This window comes from Mauremys mutica, chromosome 12 (genome assembly GCF_020497125.1).
Source record: "Mauremys mutica isolate MM-2020 ecotype Southern chromosome 12, ASM2049712v1, whole genome shotgun sequence".
In the NCBI taxonomy this organism is placed as follows: domain Eukaryota; kingdom Metazoa; phylum Chordata; order Testudines; family Geoemydidae; genus Mauremys; species Mauremys mutica.
In genome coordinates, this window is record NC_059083.1 from 64,435,532 (window position 1) to 64,456,462 (window position 20,931).

The 20,931-nt window shown below is 40.4% G+C and overlaps 1 protein-coding gene across 4 annotated transcripts in view; it reads left to right on the forward strand.

The window, feature by feature from the left end:
* OGFOD3 (2-oxoglutarate and iron dependent oxygenase domain containing 3) overlaps positions 1-20,931 on the forward strand; it is an 81,603-nt gene that overhangs the window by 13,803 nt on the left and 46,869 nt on the right. For all 4 annotated transcript variants that reach the window (XM_044981793.1, XM_044981790.1, XM_044981792.1 and 1 more), the window contains 3 exons: positions 814-856; positions 13,218-13,282; positions 13,904-13,960. In XM_044981793.1, coding sequence (XP_044837728.1) covers positions 814-856; positions 13,218-13,282; positions 13,904-13,960 — 165 coding nt within the window. The remainder of the gene's footprint in view (positions 1-813; positions 857-13,217; positions 13,283-13,903; positions 13,961-20,931) is intronic.

Genomic DNA, 20,931 nt, shown 5'->3' on the forward strand with positions numbered 1-20,931 from the left:
GCACTTTTGTCAGTAAAACTTTTGTTGCTCGGGGTGTGAAAAAAACACCCCCGCATCTGACGTAAGTTTCACCGACAGAAGTGCCAATGCGGACAGCGCTATGTTGGCGGGAGATGCTTTCCTGCTGACATAGCTACTGCTGCTTGTTGCGGGTGGTTTAACTATGCCGGCAATGAGATCTCTCTCCCGCAAGCATAGAGTGGCTACATGCGAGACTTTACAGCGGCACAGCTGTAGCAGTACAGCTGTACCACTCTCAGGTCTGTAGTGTAGACATAGCCTTAAGTCTCCTAGCCCCCTGCTGATGCACGACTGGTATAGATCCCAGTCCTCACAGATGTTGTAATGGCTTGTTCACCAGCTAACTCAAGAGTCCATCCCTTTCAAATTCTGGTCTTTTTTTTGATACTCCAGTATAATGTAGAGATTTTCTATTATTGCCCTTAGAATCGAAAAGTAGGCCTCTTCACATTAGTCCTGTTTGGCAGGATATCTTTGGAAGCCAGGGATTTTTTTTTTTTTTAAAGCGCCTTTGGGATTCCCACAAGAGGACTGAGAATGCCCCACATTGCAGCCGCTTTCTTGCAAGCAAATGCTCTACCCTTCTTGGTATCATGGGTTTATTTGCCTGCTTGTGACTCGTAACGGCAAGATCATAAGGATTTCAAGCCAATGACAACTCTCTTCACTAATGCTCATTACGTGTGTTGTGTTGGCTAATATTTACCCGACAGCTGTACATTGTAAATTGTGTTGTTAAGGACAAAGAGGTCTGGCTGTAGTTCTGATGTGAGACTGTTATTTCACCTGCAGAATAGCGGAGAGGGGACTGTCCTTGGGAGGATCTGATGGAGGGGTGAGCAGCGTCCTGTTACCTTTTACATTCTTCTGTTGTCAAGGCAAGATTTTCAGGTTTTAAATGCATTTTTGGGAGGGGGCAAGGGGAGGAAGTAGGATGGATAATTCCTCTGGCAACCCTGATTTGGCAAGATCTCCTTATGGAGATGTTGATCTTCCTCAGTAGTAGAGATCATGGCATTTGCATTAGAACTTACTCATTCCCTGTTGTTCAGTTTGTACATATAACACCCGTGCTGTACTCTGCAGTCTGGTGCATGATATTGTGCTATGGACATGGATGCTATTAACTACAGCAATGGTGCATTGACCTCTGACTCCTGGTTCTTCAAAACTGTGCCTCTAAAATAAACTGTGGAAACCCCTTAGAGATCAGTTTTGGGGTAACATGAAACATATTTGGTGCCTCAAGAAGACCTTTGAAAAACATTCTGTTTAAAAACAATTATCTTCCTTTGATGTACCTTCCCTCACTCTTTATTCCCAGCATATTTGTGTGAGGAATAGAGTCTTTAGTTCTGAAGAGTTGGCTGCTTATTCCCCACCTATATTGGTAATCTGTGACATCCCAGTTTGTGGTAGAAGATGACGTGATTGTTAAAGCCTGGTATGACTACTTGCATACTTAAAGTTAAGCACCTGCTTTAATCTTCTGCTGAATTAGGACTAGAAAGGAAATGAACAAGGAGTTGATAGAAATTTGAGAATTTTTTTTCTCATTTTCATGCACATATCCTTGTCAGTAAGGAATGAGGGAAATGAGACACAGAAACAAAAGATGTTTATAAATCAAGGGTTCAAGTCTCTTCCAAGGAGGCCTCAGTATAGTAGCTCTTTAATGAGCACTGCCCCAAAACCCCATGGAGAACAACCACTCATCTGGGAAGAGTTCTCTGTCCCCCAGGTTTGGAGAAAGTAGATTGTGACTTGCCTCTGCAGAAATGGACGAAGGCTGATGTTTTTTGGCAATACACATTGGAAGGGTAGAAGAGAAGTTAGGAGGGGAAGGAGTTAAATGTTAAATTTTAAATAAAGCCTTCATTTACTCAGACTAATAATACCATTTGCTTTTTCCTGCAGTTGATGCTACTTTTTGATGTTGTAGCCTTTATTTTTCCTGACTTTTTTTCAGCTGTTTGTAATCCCAGTTTACGTTCCCGTTATTTTCTCTCACTAACCAAGTGCCACAACTCTCCAGCTGCAATCCTTGCACAGGTGGAGTGACATATAAAACCTGTGGAAATGCAAGACATGTTTACCATAGCTATATTCCTTTATTTTCAGGCAGACTTTAAGTGTAATGCCGACAGACTCTGATCGTCGGCGGGCAGGATCAAACTGGGGACCTCTGGAGCTTAGTGCATGAGCCTCTACTGCATGAGCTAAAAACCAACTGACTCTTAGTTAAAGCTGTAGAACAGACTTGTTTAACTCTCTCTCTAAGTGGTCTCGGTGCCACTAGATGGGGCAAAACACCACACCCAAGGAGGTGTGTGTGTATGTGGGTGAGTTACATAAGCACTCAGATCACCATGTCGGTCTCAAATCTATGGATTTGTCCATTGCAGTGTAGAAATATAGCTGCAGCTACAAAATTAATAGTTTGATTAACTACTGAATAAGTGACTTCATTTTGTCTTGTTTTAGTCAAAGCAAGGAAAAGTTTGGTGTAATATTTGTTTTCCTCCTGAATCCCATTTCTGTCCGCCCGCTTTATGAGTAGGTGCACTGTTGGATGTCTGTTTCTATGTAATGTGATTCAATCATACAGTTCCAATCTACTAACCTTTGCCACACAAATTTTATTTTTCTCTAATGGCAAAAACCCCAGTAGTCCTTACTTTAGCAAAGTCCCCATTGAAATTATTGGGAGTTTTGCTTGAGTAAAGATGGAATGATTTGGTCACGAGAGACCAGGTTCTTGCTTTAAAGCCAATTTCCCCAAGTGTCAGTGTAACCCTGTGGGTGGAGTGCAAAGAACTGTCTAAGGGAATGTGAACAGGCCTCTCACTTGTCCTCTAAAGTCTCAGCTTTCATTTTTAACCCTCCTCCATAAGTCTCCAGTTTATGGTTGCGAAGAAAACCTTGAAAACACAAGCTGAGTGTAACCAATTCAGAGATGCCTTCCCAACTTTTCAGAGACCTGAAAAAAAACTCTCAGGTGTGAACTGCTCCATTTCAATGGGTTCTAACTCCGATAGCAGCAATGCTAATTTAAAAGACAACATCCTTAATTATTTCACTGCTTACCAAAGCATGTAACAAAGGATAGGAAACATCTTATTCAGGGTCCTGTGTATCCCACAATTTAGCAGTTGTGGAATTCACCCCATTGCTGCAGAATTGTGCTCTAGAATCTCAGCTTTCATTAAAATATGAAATCATTTCTAGACCTTGTGGTTGCAGAAAGAACCTCAAATATGAACCAAAACATATGCTATAGCTGTCTCCCTGCCCTGCTGGGAACTGAATGTAGCTGTCTCTTGTTCTGCAGATTTAATTGGATTTACAGTCCATGTGTCTGATGCTGTTTTGTGAAGCCAGGTAGCAAAGTATTGGGGGTGTGGGAGAGAGATGGAATCCAGCTTGTTGCTAGGGAATGGGGTAGACAGAAATGTGGGCTGATGAGCTAGGCAGCCTGGAAAAGAGTGCAGTAGCTGAGGCTTGGGGAAATAAGATGGCCACAAACTTCCTTATTCCATGGTGCACTTGGGAGGGAAGGAGGTTCTGCGCTGGGAGCCAAAGCCTGGGGAGTGGAGCTGGGCCATTTGGAGAGCATAATGAAAAACCTGTTGTCCAAATCAAGATAAAAAATAATGATCAACAAATGTTTCCCAATGAGTATTTTCAAATTTGATCCATAGCTGGCTGTTTTGGGGATGGAGGGCATGGAAAGGAAGATGGGTTTTGTGGCAGTAGAATAAATTAATGCAACTGTGGAATTGAATGTAATGTCCTGGGGGGGTTTCTCAGTTCCAATCTATTCCAACCTCTCCATCACATCTTGGAACATACACTAACCTTGTTCTGTATTTAAATACAGTATGTACACTAGTTTATGGCAGAGGATGTAAAAGTATCTGGCATCACCTACAGTAACACATTGATGTCTCATAGAATGTGTCTGAACGTTAAATAAAGATGCTAAAACAAGGAAGTCAGGGACTCCTTGTAGGTATGAGCTATCATCCTAAATTTTTCTAGATTATATTTGAACCAGATTGAGATATATTGTGGAGTCAGTAGCTGCTTTGTTTTGTCATCATCCCACAAAATATGTTGCTTTCTTTGGTACTAAGTTTAGGTAGAAATAGAAATGGTATTTGGATTGTCTTTCGGAAGAAGGCAGCCTTCACGTCAGCTGTAGATCTAGCTTTATATTGTGCCCAGGATCCCACACGTGGAATTATTTCCTAGTTCCTCCTTTGTCCCTTTTTGTAAAAAAAAAAAAAATAATAATTAGGTGAAAGGAAGGATCTGAGGGCTTTGAAAATAATTCACAGAACAGTAGATGATGGGGCATCCCACTGAACCTCTTGCATTTTACATAAATATTCCCACTTATGCTATAGTAACAACACTTAGCATTTATATAGCATATTACATGTTCCAAGCACTGTACAATCATCCTCACAGCACCGCATTTTGAGGAAGTATTTTATTATTGACTCTGCAGGGAACAGAACATTGAGTTCATTATCAATGAATGCCAACTCTGCTCGTTTAAAGCTAGTCATTCTTTCATTACTGTATCAGCTATCATTGTGTTGTGGATCTGTATTTTATGTTGATGTAACAATTGAATTGGGCACAGTTTTAAATAGCGTTAGGTACATATATTCCCTTTGAATTGGCTAAGGGAGCATTAATTGGATTACTGATTTATCTGAGGACAAGGGACTCTTCTCAGCATAAAGGATAATTGCAGTATGTGAAATCATGTCTTGATTGGCAGCCATTAGAGAAACTGTTTGGCTGTGGGCTGCTTCAGACGTTGAATGCTGGGGCGGCTCTTGCTTTCCAGCAAATTGGTAACAGATTGCTTCACTTGAAAGAAGCAAGGGTAAATGTCCCTTATCCAAGTGCTGCTAGCTTTAGTGAATGGTTTGCAAAGAATTGCATTAAGTTGGTGCCCTCATTGTCCTGCCATAGAGTGATTTTATTCCTAACCTCTGGGGTTCTCAGAGTCCTCAGCCCCCATCTTCCTTTGGGTTTGGGTTTTCTGGTCTCCTGACTGCAGGCCTGATCCTAGGACACATGATCCTCACACTGGTCCCTTAACCCAGAGAGCTCCACTGAAATGCAGTCTTATTTATTTTCACCACAGACTTATTTTTTTCCCCAGTGGACTGAGATTTTGGGTCATCTGCCTTCATGATGCTTGCTGAAGCTTTACTCCATCCTCTTTCATGTCAGTAGAGGGGAGGCCTTTGGACACAAGTTCTTTAACTCTCACTTTCTCTTATGCATTTTTTCCTCTACTGTTGCCTTGTCTTTTTTTGCTCCATCTCATTTAATGCTTGTGCTTGCATTTCCCACACCATTAGTCAAAAAGCTCTCAGCTGTTAGGCCAGATTATGATGTGTTGTGTCTGATGTTGGTGATGTCGAGACAAAAGTGTCTTATCTCATTAGAGCCTTTCATCCTCCGCTCTTTTCCTGATGGTTTAGAGACTTCTTTACATTTTATTTCATCTAGCTGTTCTTTCCGCCTACCAAAAAAACTGCACACATGTTGAACTGGATTTGAATTAGCCTGCTTCTTAAATTTTCTTAGGGCTTATAAAGTGTGTTGGATGACTCTCTGTCCAGTTGCACATATTTTTCTTTGGATAGTTGTTAACTTTTAAATCTTTCAAATCTTTCATATAAATCCTTTTCCTCCCTTTTAATTTTGTAGACCTCTTTTTAGCCAAACTGATCTCTCCACAGTTTGCAATTGTCCTCCTGATTTGAGTTGCTTCCTATTAAGATGTAGACTCTATTCCAGCTCTCTTAACTTTCTATACCCTTTCATTGTTTTTTCACAGCTAGACACACCGGATCTTGCCTGCCATGTCTTTTAGTTTAGGAGTCACTGAGGTTCAGGGTATTTTTTTGGCTGGACACGATATCATGACTTAATGTACTAAACTCAAAGAACTGGTGTTCTCTGGCCTGTCAGTTTCTCCTCCCTTTATGTCTGTTATTCTTTTCCCCTCTGTTGACAAATTTTAAGCGTAAGACACTATTTTCTCCTTGACTTTTCCACTCTCACACGTTAGGAAATTCCCAGCAAACTTCTGAATTGCTGAAGTCACCAAGTTAAGGTGCTAAGCTTTTTCTCCTGTCTCCTTCAGTAATGATTCATGGATAAATATTCATAGATTTTAAGGCTGGCAGGGACAATTACGATAATTTTGCCTGACCTCCTGCACGACACAGACCAGAGAACCTCACCCACTTATGTGCTGCTTCTGAACCATGATTAATCTCTCTACAGACTGATGCTCAAATAGCTATACTCATCATTCTTTTATTTTATTGTCATTCTCGTTGGTATGATTGCCACTTGCCTTCATTTAGTTTTTAGTTGCTTCTCTACAAAGACAGTGACCTTTGCTTTTCTATGCTTCCCTTACACTGTGTTCCTACTTGTGTTTAATGTTCCAGTTGTGATTCATTCCTTCATGGCCCTGTAATTACTGTTCTCATGACTTCTCTCCAATGTAAATTGAACTCATCCCGTTGATTACTGGTGCTATTGGCATTTGTGTAGAAACGCCAGAGAGCAGTCTCTTTTCCTCCTCCCATAGTCGCCTCTCTGTTACTCCTTGTTTAGCACAAAACCCACAGGGTCAGCTGTTCAGATCCCCTTTTTGCAGGGAAAACTGTACCTCTTGGTCACAGAAAGAGGTAACAAGCGCCCACACATTCCTCAGCTCAGGGTTTCTTGCCTGGGCGAATAACAGCTTTCTCCCATGCAGTATCTCCCATCCTGTTCCTGGTTCATGGCCCTGGAGTATCTGTATAACCCCTGAATTGCTGTTACCTCTTTATTTCCCAGGGATGGGGCAGGTCCTCTGCACCCTATAACACTACTTTTCCCCATTTCTTGTCCCTTACGTTGCCTGCAGGTCACAAATTGGTTCTTCCCGTATATTAAGCATCTTACTACCCCTTTGTAAGTAGCTGCCACATCTCTTTTGGCAATGTGCATCTTCCACGTCGCTTGATGTCCCGCCCAGCTATTTCCTGCTGTTGCCTGGACTATTCCTTCCCCTTGTTGATCAGAGAGAATTGGATTCTTTCACTGCTGGCTCACTGTTGTTTCCCTGGCTTGTCTGCTCAAGCAGACTCTACCAGCCCTTTTTCTAGCTCTGAAAGCTGAACTGATCACCTGTGAGGTGCTTCTTAATTCTCTGCCTTGCATGGTGACAGATTTCAGAGTGGTAGCCGTGCTAGTCTGTATCAGCAAAAACAACGAGGAGTCCTTGTGGCACCTTAGAGACTAACAAATTTGTTCGGGCATAAGCTTTCGTGGGCTAAAACCCAAGTGCTTTTCACTTAATGCATCTGATGAAGTGAGTTTTAACCCACAAAAGCTTATGCCCAGATAAATTTGTTAGTCTCTAAGGTGCCACAAGGACTCCTCATTTTTCCTTAATTCTCTGTAAGCGCTAAAATCGGCTCTTCTTGATACCTGTCTGCCTACACCTTTCACAACCCATCTTGGCCTTTCTGCTACCTTGCGTCCCTGACCAAAGGTGTCTCACAACAAAGTGCTGTTAGTACAGTTTCTAAGATTCCTCCAAGGAACCATTTGAACCTTATTTCTTTCCTTTGGCAGGAATTAAAGCCCAGCCATAGCAGTTAGGGTATGAGTCATCTTATAAAGCTTGCAGAATTGTAGCAGGATTAAAGGAACAAAGCAAGATTTTCATGACATGAAGATTTGACCCTGTCTAATCAGCAAGAAGCATTAAATCTGTATCCGATGCAAAGGTGCATCGATACCATGGCAAAATATTAGTTTAACTATGGTAACCTGTGTTCTCTGGAATCTGACTGGGAACTTCCACATGAGTTAGACTTCGTGTGCATTGTACCTGATTAACCTAATCTGCAAAAGGCCTAGGCAGCACAGTGGATGAACACTTCATCTCTTGCACCTCTTCTTTCAAGATTCAAATTGAGGTGGAGGTTGAAATGTGGAATTTGTTTTGAGAACTGAGCACGACTACATACAGTTGGGCCTGGTAATGTCTGGTTCTGCTGAGAAAGAGTTGGCGGTTGTAGAACTGATATTACTTTTCACACACAAGCACAGGAGTGTTGATGTGGAAGAGATATGGAAAATCAGGCAGGTTCTGAGCAATACCAACCTTTCCACCTAAAATCAGGAGTCTGTTTTGTTTTATTTTTCCTCTTGGGCAGCTTGTGTCCATGCAGCTTCCCTTCAGATAACCACTTTTAAATAACCATTTGTCAAAGGGGGATAAAAGGTTTGTGTGTGTGGGGAGAAAGCTGAGTTGCTGAGGCAGAGGACAGATATTTATTTGTTGACATCTGTTTAGCAGACAGTGTTCAAAGCAAGGGTCAGATGTCCCTTTTGTCACTGCTTTAAAGTGAGGAGTGAGTTTCTTTTGTCATCAGTGTTGCTGAGCACCTGCAAATCCCAGTTCAGTGTTGTCTCCCCAATATGAGGATGATAGACAAAGAAACCACTAACAAGGCTTGGGGATGTGACGATGTTTATATTTGTGCTTCATTCTTTTAAGGGAAGTCCAGAATCTTCCTAGCAGGAATTCTGTGCAATGGCATGAGGGAAATTGTTCTATTATAATCACTCTTAAAAGGTGGATGGAAAGTGTTAGCAGTCGTCCTGCCATCTCTGTACAAGCTTTATCAAGGCATTCATGCTGGGTGTGTTGAGCTGAAGTGAGGTGTGACGTATCTGGATCAGAGCGCTGAGATTTGTTTGGGTGTAGTGTTGCCACAGTCTTCCTCCAAGCTAACTTCCCAAGTGTAGAAAATGGTACTGAAAGGCCAATAAGCGCCTAATGTTCTCAGATGGCTTTATGCGAAAATAGCTGTGATTCAGCTTCTTTTCAGGACAACAACTGAACAAATAGAAGCCCTGTGTATATGTATAATTGAGCCCTTATATACCTCTGGCATTCAGTCTCCTTTCCCTCTCTAAGGCAGTGCTGAGGGCTATTCATTCCCTTCCCTGCTTCTTTTCAGTCTCCTCCATCTGCCTTTCCAGGCTTCATATTGCAGCCATTATCTTCCCAGCTATGGATATCTTTCATTTTTTGGGAACCCATCCGCTGCCTTTTCATTAGTGGGACTGATCGTTTTGGATCCCCTGCATTGCTGCAAGCCCATGCTGCTTCAGGAAGCAAGAAGAAAATTGATATTTTGAATGAATGCTTAAGGTAAATTGAAGTTGAGAAGCAAAGGAGATTTTAAAATTAAACCTACTTATTCAGCTGTGTGTCCTGCCATTCCTGGTTATAAAATTTCCTGGTTTTGTCTATAAAAATGCTTACAACCATTACAGAGCTTCTGTAGCAACTCCACAATTATGGCTGTACCTTAGATTGTTGCACAGAAGTTGAGGTCTTAAATAAGACTTTTACACTGAAGTTTGAATAAAGCTTATTGCAGGAGCTTTCCTTGGCTGACTTTTGATGTAAGATGCAGGGCCGGCTCCAGACCCCAGCGCGACAAGCACGTGCGTGGGGCGGCAGTTGTCGTCAGGGGCGGCAGATTGGGCCGGTGGACCTGCCGCAGTCATGCCTGCGGGAGGTCCACCGGAGCCCCGGGACGACCGGACCTGCCGCAGGCATGACTGCGGACGGTTCGCTGGTCGCGCGGCTCGGCTGGACCTCCCGCAGGCATGACTGCGGCAGCTCAACCGGCGCCGCCGGCCCAGCCAACTGTCCGCAGCTGCGGGAGGTCCAGCCGAGCCGCGCGACTAGCGGACCTGCACCAGTCAAGCCAGCGGGAGGTCTGCTGCTCCCGGGGCTCCGGGGCGTCTCCCGCGCATGACTGCTTGGGGCGGCCGAATATGTAGAGCCGGCCCTGGTAGGATGACTTGTCTACATTAGTCTTCTAAATGCTTTTGGGGGGGCTACAAGGTTGGAGGGATCTGCGCACTCCAGGCCGTGTCCATTTTAATAACTTGATAATGTATGCACTTTAAAAGACTGATTAAAACACATGGATGGATGGGGGAAGAGGGATATTTCCTCATTGTGGGGGCTGAAGCAGAATCCATTGAGATTCCCCTATTTCAACCCCGAGCATTCAAAGCCTCCTGGTTGCAGCAACACTTTCTGGCTAAGAGGCTGCATGTGGCTACTTGCGATGTCCTTGCCAAGCATGGTCTTAGAGGAATGGTGAGTGAAAAACCTTGCCATGAGGCTGGAGGTGAGCCTGCAGCTGCATTGTTAGCTTAGACTGGTCAGCAGTCTTGTGTATCCATATCCTGTGCTGCCACTAGATAGCCCAGTCATCTATGTATGGCATCTTTGTACTTCAAATAACATGTAAAGATAAAAATGTGGACTCTTGCCTAATGAAGATGGGCCATGAGAGCACTAGAACACATCCTGCTGGAAAGATGGAGTTTGCATTGTGTATGGACAGATCACCTAGTGGTATGATCATAGAATATTAGGGTTGGAAGGGACCTTAGGAGGTCATCTAGTCCAATCCCCTGCTCAAAGCAGGACCAATCCCCAAACAGATTTTTACCCCAGTTCCCTATAGGGCCCCCTCAAGGATTGAACTCACAACCCTGGGTTTAGCAGGCCGGTGCTCAAACCACTGAGCTATCCCTCTCCCAAAAACTATCATTGCCTGTGACCTATCCAAACAACTTGAGTGATCACAGGTCCTGTCAAACAGGTAGCAAAGAGGCTATGTATGTATCACTTTGAGAAGGGCAGGATTCCATGGTGAGAATATTTAAGAATGTACACCTCAAAGGATGTCATCTCATTTAACTGTCTCTTGCCAGTTGGACCCCTGCCTACACTGAAAATTACATTAGTTGAGTCAGTTTTTAAATCAGGTTCAGCTAAATGTATTCTGATTTAGACGTAAATCTTGATTTTAAAATTGCCAGTGGAGAATCCACAATGATCCTTGATAAGTTGTTCCAATGGTTAATTATCCTCACTGTTAAAAATTTAAATCTTATTTCAGGTTCGATTTTTGTCTAGCTTTAGCTCCCAGCCATTGGATAGTATAATATCTTTCTCTGCTAGACTGAAGAGTCCATTATCAGATATTTTATTCCTCATATACCTATAGACTGTTCAAGTCATCCTTTACATTTCTCTTTAAGCTTAAATAGATCAAGCTCTTTGAGCCTAGCATTATGAGGCATCTTTTTTAATCCTTTAATCATTCTCATGGCTCTTTGCTGAACTCTCTCCAATTTATTAACATCCTTCTTGAATTGTGGGCACCAGAACTGGACACACTATTCCAGCACTGGTTACACCAGTATCAAATATAGAGGTAAAATAACCTCTCTACTGCTACTCGAGATTTCTTGGTTTATGAATCCTAGGATTACATTAGTCCTCTTGGCCACAGCATCACACTGGTAACTTGTGTTCAGCTGATTATCCACCATGACTTGCAAATCTTTTTTCAGTCACTGCTTCCCAGGATAGAGTCCCCCATCTAGTAAGTGTGTCCTACATTCTTCGTTCTTAGACGTGTACATTTATATTTAGCCATATTAAAACGCACATTGTTTACTTGTGCCTGTTTTAACAAGTGACCTAGATCAAGCTGCATCAGTGACCTGTCCTCTTCAGTATTTACCACTCCCCCAATTTTTATGTCATCTGCAACTGTTATCAGTGATGAATTTTTCTTCCAGGTCATTGATAAAAATACTAAATAGTGTAAGGCCAAGAACCGATCCCTGCCAGGACCCTACTAGAAATATAGCCATTAAATGGTGATTCCTTGTTTATAATTACATTTTGCGACTTACCAGTTAGTCATCTTTTAATCCATTTAATGTGTGCCATGTTAATTTTATATCATTCTGTTTTTTAATCAAAATGTCATGTGGTTCCAAGTCAGGTACCTTTCAGAAGTCTGAATAAATGACATCACCATTAATATTTATCAACCAAACTTGTAGTCTCAAACAAAAAAATAGATCCTGTCAAACTAACTTGATACTATTTTCTATAAACCCATGTTGAATGGCATTAATTATGTTACTCTTTTTTAATTCTTTATTAATCGAGAACCATGTCAGCTGCCCCATTACTTTGTCTGGGATTGATGTCAGACTGACAGGCTTGTAATTATCTGGGTCATCCCATTTACCCTTTTTAAATATTGGCACAACATTGGCTTCTTTCAGTCTTCTAGAACTTCCCCGGTTCTCCAAGACTTCTTGAAAATCAACATTAATGGTCTGTGAGTGCCTCAGCTACCTCTTTTAAAACTCTTGGGTGCAAATTATCTGGACCTGCTGATTTAAAAATGTCTAACTTTAGAAGCTGCTGTTTAAAATTTTCCTGAGATACTAGTGGAATGGCAACAGTTGATGAGACTGCATCATCTGTTTTGAGTTTCTGATGGCTTAACTCAGACTGAGGAAATAGATTGAATTTTCAGGATTGGGGAGAAAAATTGTAGTTACCTTCTAGATCTTCATTTTTAATAACTAAAATGTTAGAAATGCAATAGTTACCATTGGCTCTAGGAGGATTTAGCTTTTTGGTGTCACATCAATAACTGCTGTCTTAAACATACTTTCTTTGTTTAATTTTACAATATTATCAATGTGAGTAAGGCACAGGATAGGCTCCTGGGAAATAAAATTTGCTGCTGTTTTGGGGGGAGGGAAAAGAAAAGGTTTAACTGAAGAAAAGGTATGGAGAGGATAGGTACCAATGCTTCTCTATCTAGGTACTTATGGCCCATATCACTGATATCTGAGTGCCTCACAAACATTAATGAATTCATATTCTCAATGCCACTGTGAGTAAGAGGAGGGTTTGAGGCACAGAGAGACTTGGGCAAATCGCCCAAGATCATGCAAGACGTCTGTGGCAAGACCAGGTTTGAACTCAAATCTCTAGAGTCCCAATCCAGTGCCTTCTTTTTCATTTAGATACCAAAGTGATAGGAGCCTTAGAAAGACCTACAAGAGAATAGCTGTTAACATTGTGTATCAATCTGACTGTTGAGGAACAAATAATTCTGTTTGAAGAGTGAGGGAAACAGCATTCAATTAGAGTAGTTTGTTAGAAAGAAGATTTAAAATAATGACAAGCTTTTCCATGCTTATCAGTTTGTTTTTTTCCACCCTTTTACTTCTGTCTCCTTTCCCAGGCTTCAATATTGGATTTGCATTCTGGAGCGCTTTCAGTGGGGAAACATTTTGTTAATCTGTACAGGTAAAGTGGGACAATGATTTACTCTCTCTCCTTTAGCCTCCTACAGCTTGAGTGTTCTACCTTCTCACAGTGCATAAGGACTCATGTATTAGGGATTTGATAGATTGTCAGTAGTTTCTTGAACCCCGTGAAAGCTTGTGTGGCACCAAATCTGACATAATTGTTATTGAACTGGGCTCTTAGGAAGCTATTAGTAATTTCAGTTGTAAGATTTACCTTTGTGTAATACTGGATAACAAATGACTTTTGTGCAGTTCAAAGTCCATAGCTATATCAATAGTAGAAGAAACACAGGGTTTTGCACCAACCTTTTAAAAGGGGGAAATCCATATTCTTATTTTAAAGGATATTTTCTTTGCCTGGTAAATCCTATCAATATTTATTGAGTTTGGGTCTCTTATTATTTTAGTAACATCTTAGAACAACACTTTGGGAGCTGTGCATCTCTTTAATCATTACATTCAAACAGTGGGAAGGTTTGGGGGGTTTTGTATCAAGTTTAAGTTATTGATTATTTGTGGAAAAGATGAAGCATGGAAGGGAGGTGAGAAAATGCAGACTGGTAATGTCAAACAATCGGGTTTCTAATCCCTCTTCTTAGACTCTCTCTTGTTTTTGTAGATACTTTGGGGATAAAATCCAAGAAGTCTTTACAGAAGAGGATTTCCAGTTATACCGGTAAAGTCATTCAGTAATTGGAGAATGAACCAAAAACATAACTTCATTTTTTTTTCTGAGTTGCCCCTTTGAGATGCCATGTTAACAGAATGTTCTCAATTCCACAAGATTTCCTACCTCTCCCACACTAACACTGAAAAACTCCTGTCCCAGATAGGCCCATCCAGCTGATCCACTAATGCAACCAGAAAGGAAGGTGCTTTACCTGAATCCAGAGGCTGGAGAGACAGCACTAAGGCACATTGATGGAGGTCTAAGGCATTTTAGCTCTAGGCCCTGTTTCATGAGTGTTTTAGGATATATATTGTAATAAAAATTGAAGGGAGTCCTGTCGTGTTGCATTGTTTGGGACAGAGCTTCAAATAATGATGAGGGGGTAGGTCAAGACACTGAAATAGTTAAGGGGCAAAAGGCTCTTCTGGAGTGTTCTGGTTGTCTGGCTAGAAAAGTAATACTCTTTTTTACAGGGCCAGAATATGGAATATTGCTGTAAAGGAACATGCCTTGTGGTGGTGATGTTTAATCTTTTATACAGATTGACTCACTGACATGACGTGCACAGCATGTTTTAATAAGTTTCCTATCTCTGAAGATATGTATAGCCAACGTTTAAGAACAAGCCTTATTACTTCTTTGCTGAATGGACATAGTAAATAAATTCTGATTTTCATGGAATTTTGTGTAACTGTAGATCTTGACATGAACTGCAGAGCAGACTTGGTTTGAAAATTTTGTATTCCAAGTTTATTTAATTTTATCTTGTAACTCTCAGTATATTTCTGTTGCCGTTATGGAGGAATATGAGCTCCCTCTAGTGGCTAAAGTATTATTGTTAAGTAGAGCTGGATTAATATTTTTTTTTTCAGGTGAAACTTTTTTGCAGAAAAATGCAGATTTGGGTCGACTGTAGCACTTTGCAAATTTGTTGTGGATTCACCAAATTGTTACATCAAATAAATGAAAAATTGCCCCAAAAATTTAAACATTTAGTTTTGACATTTTTGAAATGAAACATTTTCAGTTTTTGAATTTGCAATGACTTTGTTTAAAAATTTCATTGTTTTATTTAAAAAAAAATCACCTAAAAAAATACTTGAAATGGAAACTAAATGTTTTATTTCGGGTTGAACAAAACATTGTGTTTGACTCAAGACAAACTTTAAAAAAAATATATATTTCACTGTCTGTATGGGAAAAAAAATCAATTCTTTGTACAGCTCTGTCATTAAGTTCCTACGGATGCTGATCAAAGTTTGTTTTGCCTTGTGAATGAACTGTCTGTTGGAGTTGGATTGGAGTTGTATTACTCTGGTAGTTTTGCCTGATTTAACTTGACCACTTTAAATGGCTAATCTTTGTCTAACTTGGCCTTTCTAGATACCATCATCTTATAGATGAGCTATGATGCTTTTATATATGAAAACTATTTTAGATTTTCTCTAATCCTATCTATGTATATACCTCCCAACCCCTGTCACCATATTAGTAGAATTTAGAAATAACCATAATTCTCTCTTTTTCCTTCCCAGCCTGTAGAAATAATCTGATTAATTTATGGGGTTTCTTTTTATGTATTTCCCTATTCGAATCAAACCGGAATTTATAAGAATTGTATAAGTACTTCACATTTCTGCCCCTCCCACTTGGGGATTAAAGCAGCAGCTAGTGATTATGGACTCCTTAGTCAGTATAGAGAATGTTTCAACCTCCCAGAGACAAGTCACAAACAAAATTTAGTATTAAATGCTTTTGTTCCTCTTTAACCATGACTCCAGTAGCAAATATCTTTAATGGATTGTTGTATGCTATCTTGAGGAGCATTTAACTTTATTACTTCCATTTACCTGTCCAGGCCTGTTTAAAAATACACTCTGGAGAGCACTAACTAAATAAAATGCACATCTGAGTGTTCCTGATGACAACAATAACAAACAAGAGCAGACATTCTGAGCCAGAAGGCTGGTTTCTAAACTGTCTGTGTCAAAATAGCTGCTGCTTCAGAATGAATTATAATTTCTGTGCCTTCATGCTTTATCCTCTAGCTCCCAAGATAGTAATTCTTCTTGTTTGACCCTTTCTGTCTGTATCTTTATCCAGAATGGAGACCTTGGAATATGCATCCTTGGTTTAAAAGCTGCTCCCCGTCCATGGCATTAGAAGAAAATTACACCATCAGGGCTTGTGTGTTTGAAAAACTTGTCAGAGTGTAGATGTGCAAAGAATTGAGTGAAAGCCAAAGAGTATTTATTACCTTGCCCATTGTCATGCTGTCGGGAGTGGCTAACGACGGAGAGTGCCAACCTCAGGGCAGACTGTCAAAAGCAGGGCAGACACCCCCAGCTGGTGGTATGTTCTATAATTGGATTTCACCAACCCATAACAAATGTGAACTTCTAGATCATTGTAACAGTCTTACCATGAAGTCACAGACCGTGACCTTGGGCTCTCCAGTCTATCTTGCCACCCAGGCAAGCTGGACTTAGTGATAAATGGTCACATATACCATAAATCACAGAATATTCAGGTGCCTTCCAGTCCCAAGAGACCAGCCACTTATCCCAGATCAATTTGTACCTTAGATCTTACACCAAAGACTACGCTTGTAGCCAATCCTGTAATAAATTAACTAAAGTTTTTTTAACTAGGATATAGAAATGAGTTATTTTACAGATTCAAGGAAGCAAGCATACATGCACACATGAATTTCAGTCTGTGATTCAGAATGTGACAGAGATGTGGTAATCTGTCCGCATTGAATGTCTTTTTAGGGCATAACCCAGGTCGACCCTGGGGAATCTCTGCTTTTTATTTCTTAGCTCCAGCCCTTGTGAGAGTCCAAACAACAAAGAGATGAAAAATCTTCATGTCAACTATTTTTATTTCCCTCTTCCAGCATTCAGTTCGATGGGAAGAGGCCTTCTGCACATACTTCTCCATGATGCCAGTGCTGTAGGCTCCAAACTTACAAAAGGGGTTAATTTGAAATCTTTTTATTCTTAGACTCTAGCCTCACTATTGGTTTTTCCCATCTCTTCTGACAAAGTATTATGCCCCATTGTTCCTCTAATTTAGTACAGAGTAAATTTCACTACCGCCTTTCCTGTAACTGTGCCACAACGCTTTTCTTCCCTAAGTTTGTCCTGTTCTTCCCTAAATTTGTCATATGTATTTCCGCATCATCCATGACTTGTTATGTGAAAATACACAGGGTTGCTGTCAACAGAAATTATGGGGAGCTTTCTACTTTTCTTTCTGCTCTTCACTTGGTTTCACGCTCATCAGATGTCATCTGTGCTAGCAAAGCTATTTCCATTGTGTCCGATCAAAGTGGGAATACATCCTGAGCAATTGCAATGATGAAGTAGAGGCAAGATACAATGATTTTCATTTTGGACAATTCAAGGATTTGTTTGCACGGACAAGAGTTTTTTAAATAGAGCTGCAATATAGTATGGTTGTAGATAGAAAAGGCTCTTTAGTGTCTTAATATATATCTAGAGAAGTGGCATTTGTATGACTCTAGAGAACATCTGCACCTGTAAAAGGGGATATCTCAGATTCATGGCACTTGGGTAGACAATTGATTCCAGCACACACAAAGTTAATTTACTATCACAAAGTGAGAGAGTGAATAGAAGATTGTTTTTGTGGGAAGAAGATCAGAATGTTGCTGTCTTGTAACTGTATATTTACCAATCTGCTGTGGATAGATGATGGAGGCTTCCTGAGTGTAGTGTATATGTAGGGGAGGAGGGGAGACATGGGGGTGTTTAAAGCACTCAGCAAAACATGCTGCCTGCTCTGCATAAATGTCCTGTCCTAGAATATCAGCCCCATAGATGAATTCTTTTGTCCACCAGTATTACATACAAAGTGAGATCTCCATCATATTTACTTGTCTTTAATATAGTAATGCAGGGCATTCAAATCATATAAAATAAACATGCAGCCTGTTGCCTTTTTTTTTCTGGGAGCACAAAGTAGGCTTCTTATGTTTCCCAATATGTATCATAACTTATTCTGGATTGCAACAGTTTGACAAGCTTAGAAATCCTGACCTATTAATTAAATGTTATGAGGATTCACATCTTTGCAGATTTTTGGACTGGTCCCATGTTTATGGGAAGTACATATTAAACACAAACTAAGTTTCAAATTAACTTTTGTAGTCTGACTTAACTCTGAATTTCCTGTTTGTAGGTTTAGGGATACTTTTGTCCTCATCTAGCACATATCATAACTTGCAAAGTACCTTCTCAGACCCCCGCAAAGTACACATGGGTAGAAGGAGACATAAGGACTTGCTCTTTGAAATATGTTTCCAGAATCTCTCTGCCTTATCAGCTCTCCATCTCATTTTACTTACCACAAGGAAACATATTTTATTCCCCTTGGCCTACCTTTTAATTTTCTCCTGGTGCTGCTTTGTAACTTGGTTACTTGTTGCTTTGTATTATATAATTGTTTCTCTGGATGTATGTACTGTATATATAATTTCTTTTATTCAGTAGCTCTCGGTAATCTAAAATATATTGGACTACGTTATTGAGAAAGAAACTATATCGGATGAAGATTGTTATTGCAATTTTATCGCTCTGGCAACACACACTGTTTAAAAACAACACTAGGGAGTGCAAAGTTACAGAGTTGGCCTGTCACTCTGTGTGTCGCCATACAATATCCAGGTATTGGGGTGCTCGAACAATTTTTATTATGGGCTTGCTGATGGAGATCATGTATTTGGTGTATGTTATTACTATTTCAAGCCAGGGGGTGTGGCACCACCCCTAACTCCAGCACCATTGCCAGGTATTTTAGGATTCTTGAAACAGTGCATAATCCACTGTTATATGTAATCTGTGTGCTGCTGCTGCAGCATAGGCATAACCAAAGGCCCTCTCTGTGAAGAGCTTCTACTGAAGTCCAGGTGAGTGAGGCTTAGTCCCTAATATGTGACCTTAGCTCTGAACTTTGGGGATAGTGCTTTAAAATTTTTTCCTGGTGTGTGTATGAGTGTGTGTATTTAGAAGTTTCTTCAGTCTCTAATATTTCCTTTCCATTTAGGGCCCATCCCTACCACCCTTGCTCAGGGGGGTCATCCCTGTATCAGTTAGAAGGATTCTCACATGAGCAAGGACTGCTGGATGGGGCCCTGTGTTCGCACTGAACTGTTTGAGAAATACTTGTTCATTGTCATGTTTGCTTGTGGTTTTAAAGGCTTGATCCAAAGCTCACCAAAGTCAATGGAAAGATCCTTGTTAATTTCAATGGGTGTTGGATCAGACCCTAAAAATAACTTGTACTTCACACTGTCCATACAGCGGAATCTGAGAGGGAGGCTAGAACAGACTGGGAGATGGTATCCTGTTCCCACTGTGAGACTTATTTACTACACCTCTACCCCGTTATAACGCCACCCGATATAACACGAATTTGGATATAATGCGGTAAAGCAGCGCTCCGGCGGATCAAATCAAGTTCGATGTAACGCGGTTTCACCTATAACGCTCCCGAGGACAGCGTTATATCGAAGTAGAGGTGTATTTTGTTCATGACTTTGCAGCCCGCCCATGTTTTTCAACTTTTATTATAATAAATGTAACCCTTCTGTTCATTCTGCTATGCCTGTAACTTAAATGATGAGTGTCCTTTACCTGTAATACTGGTCTTGTGTATGTGTGTGGTGGTGGGGAAATGAGGTGGCGTTATAGACCCATTCTCTGACGCACCACTATATCTCTTTGAAGTCAGATGTGTGAAGCAATAATATAAACAAAATAAATGGCAATTTAAGCAGCAACATGTGGTTCATCTTGATGCAAAGCATGAGTGAGACTTCCTTTAGGTAGAAATACATTGATTTCCTGTACTAGGAGCTTTAATAGGCTTGTTTATTAACTGATAGTTCTATGTAACTCTCGGTGTTAATAAGCAACCGAACAACTGTGAAATCAGTTAATATAATTCTGGTAATTTAGTTCATTTTCTTTGTTAAATTTCATTTTTCTATCCGTATCATGGGAAATCAGCTGCTAGATGCTGTTTATAACCCTCTGCAGATTTAAAAAAAAAAGTGTCTTTTTTTCTGACCACATTTACTTTTCTTCATATAAAGCTTTTTATTATAACACTCCTTCTGAGATCTGTTTAGCAGATTTATATCCCTTAAGCATTTTAAATTAAATTTTCCAGATTTGAGGATAATTGCTAGACAATTATTAAAACACAGATCATCTTCTGTTGGACCAGTTTTTTGTCTTTCTCGGAGAAATCTAAGCCTATGTATCCTTGGACCTGATGTCCACTCAACGGGGGAGTTAGTGTTTCATGCACATTTAATAAATCTGTATAAAGACTGTCTTCACATATTCAATGAAAATAGTCACTGCAGATGGTCCTGATTCTTTTTTTAAAAAGAATGAGTTGATTGCTTTAATTTCTTTTCAGAATAACACAAACTACTATAGCCAGATGATGGCTCACAAAGATATGAAACTAGTGATGCAAATTCTGCATTAACTTGAACTCCAGAATTGGGCCCTATTTGTTATCTTTGGGAGGGAAGGGGAAGAAGACTTGTTCAAGATGAGCTAGAAAATTTGGGATGGTTTTGATAAACAGGAAGCAGATTTCTGTTTCTTGAAGGATGTGCTATTTTTTACTCAGCAGCAAATTAAGCGTAGGAAGAGGAAATAAACTTTTATAGTAACCTTTGACAGACCTGAGCCGGTTACTTTTTCTTGCCATTCTTGTATATGAAGAAGATCTGAGCAGAACTTTATTTCCCCCTTCCCATTTTACAAATCATGCAGTCTTGTCTTGTCCTAAGTCATTATATTGGGGAGTGAAGCTTTAAAGCAGCTTATAAGGACTAGAGAATGCACTTCAATAGTAAGGTTTTAAAAAGGAAAAGGCATCAGACTAAGAGGGAAATCAGTGTTGCTTTTAAGGTTCTCTGAGGGCATAAATGT